This window comes from Poecilia formosa, unplaced genomic scaffold (assembly GCF_000485575.1).
Source record: "Poecilia formosa unplaced genomic scaffold, Poecilia_formosa-5.1.2 Scaffold30, whole genome shotgun sequence".
Taxonomy (NCBI): domain Eukaryota; kingdom Metazoa; phylum Chordata; class Actinopteri; order Cyprinodontiformes; family Poeciliidae; genus Poecilia; species Poecilia formosa.
In genome coordinates, this window is record NW_006799969.1 from 1,373,220 (window position 1) to 1,385,021 (window position 11,802).

The following is an 11,802-nucleotide window of genomic DNA, read 5'->3' on the forward strand; positions in this document are numbered from 1 at the left end:
AATAAAAAGTTTATAGGCAAGCGACAGAAAATGTTATGTTCTTACAAAAATTAGCTGCATACCAAGTTCTTTCTGAACATGTCGTGGAATCCCTGCAACAGTCCTCCGGTGACGTTTTCGTGTTTTGCTTTTTTCTGACTTTTTACCAGAGTTCAGTGGTCTGAATGTCGATGCTGAAAAAGCATAGAAAAGCAGGAAACTAAATATAAAATAGGTGCTTTTAACTTCTCAGAATAAGATACAATAAGTTACATTTCCTACCTATGCATGAGACAGGTAGGAATGCAATAAATCAAACTACTATAATTGAAATTATTTTTTAAAAGCTTTTACTGTACTTAAACAAATTGAATTTATGATGAAACAACTGATTTTTGCAATGTGGGTTAAATTAGTTAGATAATAAAATTGGTACAGAGTCATTTATTCCCTTTGCCAATTCAGATGCACATTTCGTCACAACCTATTCCATTTCCCCCAAATCAATGTGCTTGCATTGCAGAACAGTGTTTTTATTTCCTAGTTCAAGATGTTTGATGAATGACTGGGATAAATAACCATTCGAATGCTCAAACGTCACTTACAAGTGAATTCAATTTTGTATTCTCTTAAGATTTTATGTCATATTTTACATAAAATCAGGTTAGCAGATCTGATTTTAAAACTGGACCCACAGAGTCTAATGAAATATAACAAATAATTCTAATCCCTGATAGAATGAAACCTCTGAGCATCTTTAGTGGAAGATATTATCAAGTTGAGTCATATAACCAAATTTGTTGTGCTATGCTATGACAATTTAGAGTACATTTTTAAACTTTGGTAAAAGTTTATATGAAAACAAATGTTGAAAAGGAAAAAAAAAATAGGGTAAAAGTAAACAAATCCAAGTGTGAAACCTATGGTATGATAATAAGGAAATAAACACTGTTTATATCTCATTACCTTGCCTGGTGAGTCCAGAGCGGGACGATCTTGCGGACACCGATGATTGTCTCGAGATAACCGAGGATGTGTCAGGAATGGTGCTGTCTGTCACGAACCCCGCACTTTCCCCGTCTGTTTGGACCGTCACAGTCGACTAGGATAAAATGAAATGTAAAAATAGATTTAACAGATAACAAAAACATTTCATTTATTTGTACATAAAATTGCGTGCCAAACTTACAACTGTGCTTTCATTATCTTGATACTCCACTCCATTACTGTTTTCTGGCAAAAATAAATAAATAAATAAATAATAAAACATATGTTCAGACTCACTGCAAATTCATACAAGTAACAACATCCCTTCCTTTCAAATTAATCACATCAGCATACCTTCTTCCTGCATCATTTTCAGCCCCTCGAGGGCCTCGGTGTGGAGGTCCTCCACGTACTTGGACCTGCTGCTCTCGATAAAGACATTCTCCTGGAACTGTGGGGGAGCTGGAGTCTTGTCATCATCAATTAGCTTTGGGACAGCTTGGAGGGAAGAAAAGAAAAAAAGGAAAACCGGATTAGCTCACATTAATTTGAAGCTTCTTTTGACGAAACACTAACAAAGCAGAGAGACCAGAACAGTAAGAAATGAGACGCACACAAATACATGGGAGTGCAAATAATAGGTAGGACTTCAACTTAGCTTACATGTGTAAAAACATGACCATCTTGAGGGTGCCATTGCAAACCAAGGGTTTGCTAGATAAATGAACTAATTTCATTATATATGCTGAATACTTATTCCCTGTACCATTCCACTTTCTTACATATTATTTATGGACTTATTTGTTTGATTTTTATGGTTGTGTGGACTATTTGATTTTTACCAACACTGTAACCCCATTGAGATCCATTAGAAATAGGAGATCCATAATTCTAGTGTATGTAGATTAGTCCCAAATACATCAAAATAAGCAATAACAAATAGTATCAAACTTACTTTTATCTTGTACTTCAAAACATTAAAGACTCAGATCATCAACCTATGACAAGGCCTTTATGCAATAGTGAGAACTGCTCTGCATTAAGCTGTTCTACTTCTTTAATTAGACTGGAATTAGCTTAGTGGCTGCTGCCAGTTTTCACTTTCTTTTTCTGTAACAGCTTTACAGTGGCTTCTGAGATGCAGAAAAGAAAACTGTTTAGTTATTTACAGGTAGGCTTAATTTAAATTCCTTTTAAATTCTTGAGTAAAATTTTAAAAACAGTTTTTTGTTTCTTGAAAAAGGTGTTAAATGTCAACATAACATTAGCATTCTTAGCAATGTTGTGTGAACATCAATCAACATCAATAAAATACTTTAGATTTCCAGGGAGCAGCAACAAATATCAGACTTCTACAAGCAAATAAGGCTGTTTTCACTTACCCTTATTCTTCAAAACAAATGGAAAGCACTTAAAATATAAGCTAAAGTTATTAGTTGAAAGTACCACCATTGCTACTTCTTATTTCAGATAAAAAGTGATCCAAAAGTTTAGAGTAAAATACACAAAAATTGTTTGGAAGGGCAAAGATATACTCTCAATAAACAGACTTTTGATCAACAGATGAAGGAGCATCTCAAAAGCAGTCAGGCTTGTTTTGATGACACTGATGTCATCAGTGAAGGTCCAATAGGAGAGCGGCTAGACAGCCAATAGAATTAGGCGAAAGACACTAATCCTCTTTTGCCTAATTTCTGACATAAAACCCCTCCATTCACACTTAGATACTCTGAATCTCATTGTTGTTGCTCATCACCTCACCCCGATTGGTCAGCCAGGAAGCAGATGCTGCTGATGTTGACCTCATAAACAAAATCAAAAGGAGAAACACAGGAGTTGCCAAGGCTTCAAAGGTAGAGGGGCATTGAGGTTGCTCTGTGTTGCATCATTAATTTACAAAAATGTAAAACTACAGGTAAACTCTGTAAATTTGATTAGGAAAATTAGCGCAATTGTATTGCACCAATTTCTTTCATTGACGCAATACAAATAGTGAAAATCATTAATGATGTAGATCATATACTGACTATGCTTTTACATCTAGTAGTTATTATTATGGCTTACAACTAATGAATAATAAATGTTAAAACATAATTGTAGCAAACATTAATAATTTGAAGTTTATTTACCCATAAACCACCACCGTAAAATTACTATAAATAGTTTAAAATACTTTATTTTGTACAAATTTATTCATATATATAATGACTTTAACTTTTAGAATTAGTGTCTTAAATTAGTTTAAGAAATACTAAAAATCAACATTTCCTGACTACACTCTTAACAGAATTTTGAACTTTGCTTCCTTTGAATTCATGTACAGAGACATAAACTTTGCTGTTTTGCCACAAGATGGTGTAAGTGAACTGAAATCAGTCAAGCAAAGTAAGCTTAAAACCATGTTTTCAACAGAAGCCTGCAGCTCCAGAGAAACACTCAAACACATGAAAAACAACAGTGTGTTCGTTTTTAATTTGGCTTTTAGCTTGCACGATTTGAAGAGGCACCAAAATCTCAAGAAGCCGTTTAGGTGTTGTGACGACACCCTCCTAATTCTGTTAATTTGCCCTCTGTAAATTTAACATTGAGTGTGAAGCTTTTTCCACTTCCTGGTGTGCTGAACAGGCATGACATGGTAGAATGTTTGACATCTGAGCAAATGGAAAACATTCCCATGGTTGTGATCCTAACAAATGAGTCAGACAAAAGCACTTCGCAAAGAAATGGACCAGTGGTACCGGTACTTTAAGACAAGAAAAGCATAGCTCTAGTTTAACAGGACTGGCTGCTGAAAAGCCTTCTGTCCACATGTGTAAACAGAGAGCTGCTCAGCATGTAAGTGAGTCTAAGTGAGTCTAGGAAAATCCCTATCTAGTTACCATGACAGGACACAGAACTAGAGACGCCTGTAGTGATGGGTGGGGCAGGCCTGCTCATCAACACAAGCCCCACACTGTCACTCGTCCGTCACTCTGTAATCTTGTCCATATTAATGACACCATCTGTCACTGCTGGATTGTGAGAATCCTGCTGCTGATAATTTATGAACTCAATAAACTCATGTTTACATCTCAGACTTGGATATTCATTCTGATCGTATTGACTGTGTGACTATTCCAGTCAGGTTTGGAAACCAGGAGCCAAAAGCAGCTTAGTTCGGATTTATTTGGCATGGAAATAAATAATAAATTCAGATGAGATCACAACAAAATAACCAAACATCTGCTTAAACCTTTTTTTATTGTGATCCAAGAAACACTAAGGGATTAGAACATGTGTTGAATGTGGAGAAATGAGGGAATCAGGGCATAATGACACCATAATAAAAACTAACTACAACTAAAAATGAACTACTTAAAATTAAATAAAATGAGATTCAAATAAGCATAATGGGAACCATCATGTTTTTATTAAACTAGTTGGCAAATAATTTTTCTTGGGAAGAAATTTTACAAAGAGGGGTGGCCAGGTGTTAAAAATCTGTAATGGGCTTTCTAACACATGAATATGAGTGGACCTAAACCATTTTCTATAGTTCCGGTTGCACGTTTAGAGATGTTGTTCTACTGGAAGATTAACCTCTGCCCAAGTCTCAAGTCTTTTGCAACCTCCAACAAGTTTCATCCAGCATTAACCTGTATTTAGCTCCATTAACTCTAACCTGAGTTAATGCTTTCCTAGCAGGCGTGCTAGGAAAGCATCCCCACAGCATTATGCTGGCACCTCACAATATGGATGGTCCATCCAGGGTGATGTGCAGTAGTTTTATGGGTTTTTTTTTTTTTACACTTTTTGCATGTAGCTCAGAAAGTTCCTTTATGGCTCAAACCACAATTGTTTGCCATGTCTCCAACAAGACTTAGGAAAATTTAAATAGGACTTTTAACAAGCACTCTACAACCTGAGCTGTGGATCTCTGCACCCCTTCTAGAGTTTCAATAAACCTCTTGACTAATTTTCTAATAAATTCTCTCTTTGCCTGGCTGGTCAATCTAGGTGCCCATGTCTTTGGAGGTTTGCGATTGCACTAATCTTTTGATTTTCCAGCCACAGTGCGCTGTGAGATGTTCATAGCAACTTTACACCTCACCTGTCTGGTATATTCCTTGTTCTTCATGTTATTTTTCTATGCTCTACAATCCTTAAAAACCCTAAAGGAATGGTTCACACTGAGATTAAATTACATGCAGGTGAGCTCTATTTACCAATGAGGTGAATTCTGAAGGGAATTGACTCCAATGGATTTTACTTGGGGATATCAGAGTAAAGAGAGCTAAAGATAAATGTATTTCATATTTTCAAAATAGAATAGCTAAAGTTATCTTAATAAATACATTAAAAAGATATTCAGATGTGCAACAGTGATTCTTTAAGATTAGATTAATTTTTAAGACAGAAACCAAAAGCTTTCATGGCAGTACGTTACAACAGAAGAAACTCTTCCTGTTCCTTCCGGTTCTACAACACACCGGTCTTCTGCCAGCAGTGCAGGGGACTCAGGAGAGGGATGGCCCATCTCGAAGTCCTGGAACAACAGCTAAATGCAGCCAATCAGCTTCTCAACAGACCGAATCACAAGTTTTCGGTTTGCCTTGCCGCAGACAAACTGGTATTGATGTGGGAATGAAGCAAAGTCTCACACACATACAGACACCTCCGGTCTCTGCCCTAACTTGTCCTTTTATCTTGTTTTGCAAAATCAGGAAGACAACTGTGCGGAGATGATCTTTGCAGCTCTGAGGGTGACATCTGCCAGGTGTTTAAGCCTCAATAATCAGTGCAAACTTAACTAAAGGCTATGTGATCACTGTGGGAAAGGACAGAAGGCGTACCGCTTTTGAAATCAAACTTTGGTAGACAGGCGTGCTTATGCACCCAGGTCAAACCTGGGCCTTCTCTATCAACTCCTTTCATGGTTTTTATTAAATCAAATTTTAAAAGTCCCTGCTGGAAAACATCACAAGTGTTGTGAGAAGAACATGGATCCAGGTAACGGATATACCTGTGTCGTGTGCAGTCACACTCCATGATCAGCATCAGATGGCACAATTGATTCCCCAGGAAACCAGCATGTATCAGATTCCTCTCAAAATAAACAGTTCCCAAACGAACCCAACACACACGTCAATGGACGTGTTCTCTTCTCGGGCCACTCCATCTGAAACCTCACAGCAAGGAGGTGAAAACTTATTCCTAACTTTAAAATAAAGTCCGAAAAGTCCTGAAAATCAATTAAATCATATTTGAAAATGGTGAGCAGAACAGAAAATATTCAGACCTGCTGGTGCCCGTTTAATGGCAGATTAGTTTGCCAAAAGTCTCTACTCTATGTGTGACAGACAATAAAACATAGTTATAAGTTATATTCAAATTACCACCTCAAGGGGTGTTTGACTCTGCCAGCCAGGCAATGGCTGTCCAGACTCATACAATAAATGCATTGAAGAGTTGAAAACCTGTCAGAAAAAGTATTAAAAACTCTTTATAGATGGTTACCGAACGTGATTTTGAAAGAATTTATATAAAGCTGATCCAACAGCAATTTTTAATGCTTTTTACGTTTGGGTGCCAGTAAAGATTCCTAAAAGAAGCTATAGCCTACTATAACTTCTATTTTAGGTATGAAACCAGTATTTTTGGACCAATTCTGTATATTTTGAACTGCAGACCTGCTCTGAAAACTCCCAAATAAACAAAAAATAATGGTATGGCCCAAAACATCTTATGTTTTTTTTTATGCTCCAGTTTGACAGAATGCTGCTTTCCATATGTAATCTTCCATATAAAACACTGTATTTACCTTCAGGTAAATACAGAATGACAAAAAAACAAAAACAAAAAAAGAATCACAAAATAGTTTATTTATAGGAGATGTATAATCTCCCACTGAAACATTTGTCACAGTTTTTACCAGTGAGTGTTGAGGACCTTTTTAAGTTCTTGAACTTTGGTCAATCATTGCTAAGCCTGTTTGACCATTGTATTGATTTAGCCATTTCTCAGACTGATAAGAGCAAGTTTAGACAAAAAACTTGTTCTCTTGGAGCCATTTCCTAAATTACTAAGATCAACTGAGTATCTGCCTTTCTTGACAGACAGAATTTTTTTTGTTTTTCTCATTTTTGAGAAGTGGCAAAGAAAAAGTCAAACCATACATTTAAAATTGCTTTATGTAATGTGAAATCAAATATTTCAAAGTTTTTCAGGCATGTGTGCCTCGTGAAGCTATTTTTACCGAAGACAAAAATGTCATTGGAAAACTGCAATAATATCAAACACTGACTTGAGCGTTGCTAAACTGGTGAAGTAAAATAAACAAAACTATCTTCAACAAGAATATCAGAAGTCTGTTGTTCTGAAATTGAATAACCAAACCACACACTTCAAGAATGGTGGCTTGATAAATTTACAAAACAAGGCACATACTTATCAGCGTTCATGAAGAAGTGTGCTGGCAAACATTTTCCCTTCTTTGACAGTAACCTGTGCAGCTGGAGCAACACCGCAGTCACATATCTGCATATCTTGACAATGAAACAATGTTTTCATTTCATAAATGATCCCTGTTGCTTTTATCTGGTTTCATTAATAATGAAACCAAGCACTAACCCAACAAAGAGTAAAGGGAACATGATGCAACAAAACCCTGCTGGCACACTTAGTGGAAGTTTAGAAGAATAGCTCCAACTTTTAGCAATCCTCATTATTAAAAGTGACCTAAATATGACTGCATCTCACATGTGGGTGTGGTGGCTCTTCAGCTATTGTTAGAAAATCCTACGAAACGGTCTGAAAACCCAGTTGTTGTGAAACTGTTGCGCAACTGTTTAGGTAACAGATAATCAAAGCCAAACATTTTTTGGGTGTCCACATCATTCTGATTTTTTTGTGTCGTCTTTTGCCTGTTTCTGTCTCAGTTATTAAATAATACTGTGCCAAGGCATGGAAAAAAGTTATTTATAAAATATATAGGCTTTAAAATAGTATTTTTGTTTTAAAATAAAAAGTAGTCAAAGAGCCGGGACTATTTCAGGGAATAATTTCCCTCGAAGCGACAGTTAATGAAAGAGGCAGTTGATTGCTTCCCGCCAAGAAACGGAGAGAGCGAAACTATCTCAAGGAAGTTTTCTCAAACCTGTTCTCCTGCTCTTTGTTTTTGTGCCATGTGGAACAACGCAGGTGCCTTCTGCTGTTGCATATTTTGTCTCTGCAGTGCAGTATTTCAGCCAATTGAACAATTCTACTTCAGCAAGTGTTCATGCAAAATCCACACACGAAGTCATGGAGTTGCAGCAGCAAATCCAAGTGATGTTAAAACTGATCAGAATCTAACAACTTTAAAAGGAAAAGCCTTCCACTTCATGGAGCTTCAAACTTTTGTTGAATCCTGACAAGAATTTGTTTGGAGAGCACTGTGTTACGAAAACACTTTTGTTCATAAAATAAGACGTTAAACAGAAGTCATTGGGATGTTCCAGTACATCTGTCTCAAAAGGTAAAGTTCAGATCTGTGTGCACAACCAAACTGAGCAAAGCCAAACACCAAGCTATTGCTTCAGTTTCTCTGATTGGATAAGCTCCATGTGCCATGTTTTTTAGCACTTTGAAAAAGGTCAAATTCAGACTAAAGAGAGTCTGCTGCTACTTATAAAGATGATGCAACTGTTCATGTGCCATCTAGCATCTTGAGGAGGATATCATTTTATTTCTTAGGATTTTAAGCATTCCAGGAGAATCCTAACAAACAGTTCCTACAGCACAACGTGTTCCTCCGCTTTAATCAGATGAAATACAACAGAAGTGCTAATACAGAGTTTATTCCTGCAACATTTGCCATATTTATGTTATTGTGTGGCAGCCATATTGGAAACTGAACTGAACTGAACAGTTTTGCACCTGCCAGCTTTTCCAGTCAGACAAACCTTTGGGGACATTTCTCTTGTATGAACAGCTGTGAAGGCAAAAAAAAAAAAACTACAACAAACGACCAAACCATTTAAAGTACGAGTCCAGTCCTCAAAAGCTATCATCCTGTAACTATTAGATGCATTCCTTCTTAATACATATGGCATAAAAGATCAATGACTTGATAAGATAATACTTTCTCTTTACTTTCCTAATAAGTGATGTATGGAAATACATCAGCTTTCAAAAGCAGGAAGTACACTGGGCTGCGGCTTGCAGATCTTATCATGAGATGGTACAACACACCTCATTTGTTTGATCATTTAAATTAGAACAAAAAAAGTTGTATGGAAGCAAAACCAGATCCAAATACCATCCATGATCATAAAAACACAAGGCTATATGAATTTAGCCTAGTTGCATCAACTATGGTATTCATTTTCTGTTCAAGTCTTTCCTACATAAGTGTGAAAACAGGTAATAAATAGCTTTTCCCTAATATATTGCAGCACAAACCTTTTCAAAGATAAAGATGGAATCTGTAACTTGTGTCTCCCAGTCATGGTTCCTTTCTCCATGCTTTTTCTCATATCTGCAAACACAATCTGTAATTTCCTCCAAAAACTTCTGTGTAAAATTTGGCCTTAAAAGCAGCCTCGTAGGCCTTATGTGAACTTCGATCTAAGATAATTCAAGAGGTGAACTGGTGACTGGAGAGTGATCCTCAAAACTTGCAAGTAAGAAAATAAAAAAAAAAAAAGTAAAATCTTTTTTCTGATCAGTGAATGTAGCACCAGGTTGCTGCAACACTCTTCAGTATGTGTGCTGTTACTTTAAGAAGACTAAAAGGTAGACATTTTTGGTATCAGTGAGGTGTTTGGAGATCATGACAGATTAATTACAGAAATGCAACAACATAAAGACACTATTTACTATAGCATGTTGAGACATGTCCGAAGTCCATTCAGGCTGCAAGGGAGTGAAAGAGAGCAAGAATTTCAGCAGATAATAGAAAGGATGAACGAAGTACTCTATAACTGAAGTACACTATAATCCCTGTTGAGCTTTCAACTTGTGATTGAACATGCTGGATTTGGATATGTTGACAGATATCTCAGGTCAAAGGCTTTACAAAAACAAGAGATCGGAAATTGTCCAAAAAAATCTTTTCAGTAAATCTCTATTTTAATCTGAAAAGGTGACGATAAAGAAGGAAATGCATCCCATGTGCGGTTAAAAGCTTCTATTCAATACCTATGTGCAATGCTTCCCAAATATCTTACACAAGATTTGGTCAGAGTCAACTGATTTAAGATTCCACTTCCGAGAAGAAAAGTCTTTTACCAGATACTAAAAAAAAAAAAAAACGGAAATCAAATTAGCTGGTTCAAAAGGCCTGATCCTGGCATGCAAACCGTAAACAAACTCAATCAAACACAAAGGGCTCCATTTTTCTGGTTTCCTCAAAGAAATATCTAAAAGATCAGGAATGTGAGGAATCTCAGGGAGTGTTTCGAGCAAACAGGTGACCTTCGAAACGTATCCAGCCAGGGCTGTATGGCCTAATCAGCCGTTAACCAGGGTGTTTTTCATTAAACTGAAGTCAATTTTTCTTGAAGCCAGCAATATGGAAAAGTCAGGAGAAGGAGAAAAACCTGTTGTCTAGTTTCAAGTTGAGTCAAATGACAGCATGATATGAGCAGCAAACAAACATTCAGTGAGTAACTAAAATGAAAAAGAAACTGTAAAGACAATCAATTTTGACTGCTTCGAGATATGCAACAACATCAGATGAGACAAAGCAGAATTGAAGGTTTAACAAAAACTAAAGGCTTTAGAAGGTCAGGGTTTATCGCAAGGCCTGCTTCTGTTCAGTTTCTCTGATTGGATAAGCTCCAGTTGTCATGTTTACAGAAAAGCTCCACCATAAGAGCAAAGGGTAAGATAAGCCTACAAAAGGTTTGGATGAAACGGCAAACAAGGAATCCAGGTTAACCTGCTCGATCATGTCCAAGAGAAAATAAAAAATTAAAATATCTGATCTGCTGACATCACTTTGCTCGGTGTGCATGTTGAAGTTAAGATAAGATAAGATGATAAGATGAACTTTATTGTCCCAAAGGAAATTTGGGACAATAAAGTTCCAAATTTTAGGGACAATAAAGTCCCAAATTTTAGGGACAGACAGTTATTTCTACAGCTTATACCAATACTTAAAGAAGAGCATTGCTAATACTGCAGACTTATTACTTGTTTTACTGTTCTGGGCATAATAAGCCTCAACTTGGATTCGGTCACAATTTCTGTGAAGCAGAATCTTCTTTTCCAGCTTAACTAATACGCATCTACTGGTGGAGACATTCTGGTTGACTCATACATATGTTTACATATCATTCTCACACATGTCGTCTAAATAAGAAGAACTTCCCTGAACAGATGATAACATTAAGGATATTTGGTCTGGGACCTTCTGCTGGTTGGATCTCATTTCTGTATAACAATGTTGTTAATATTTTTATTGACCACTTTGAGTTATAAATATCAATAAGCATCATGTGAACTTGAATGGCTAAGTAAAAATGTGCAAGAATGTCATATTTACCCAAGGAAACAGGAATTCATTAATTACCAAATAAAAAATGAATAAGTTTAAAAACTGATTTACAGTCGGTTACAGATATTTTATAGGAATTATTGAATATGTGTACTTAAATTAGTCTGAGATAAAGCTAATGTGGCAAAACCAAGTTTACTTTAAGACTTTTAACATATATACTAAGGACACTGACACTTAAGGGCAAATTACACTAAGCTACTTGAATTGGGTCTACAGTGCAAAACTGCTCACAAAACGTGAAGTAAATGGGAATTAAAAGAACATCGAGAGGAAACTGGAGAATGAGAAACTGCTTCACAAAATGGAGGTGAATA

General features: G+C 36.3%; 1 protein-coding gene across 2 annotated transcripts in view; it reads right to left on the reverse strand.

The window, feature by feature from the left end:
* Positions 1–11,802, reverse strand: part of LOC103136067 (uncharacterized protein KIAA1522 homolog) — a 30,995-nt gene that overhangs the window by 4,962 nt on the left and 14,231 nt on the right. The window contains exons 1-5 of one of the 2 annotated variants that reach the window (XM_016670148.1): positions 2,349–2,508; positions 1,321–1,464; positions 1,169–1,212; positions 946–1,081; positions 63–173 (exon numbers count right to left, since the gene is read on the reverse strand). In XM_016670148.1, the coding sequence (XP_016525634.1) occupies positions 63–173; positions 946–1,081; positions 1,169–1,212; positions 1,321–1,464; positions 2,349–2,418 (505 nt within the window). In that variant the 5' untranslated portion in view covers positions 2,419–2,508. Of the gene's footprint in view, positions 1–62; positions 174–945; positions 1,082–1,168; positions 1,213–1,320; positions 1,465–2,348; positions 2,509–11,802 lie in introns of those variants that run through there. The other variant, XM_007549160.2, reaches the window with a different exon arrangement.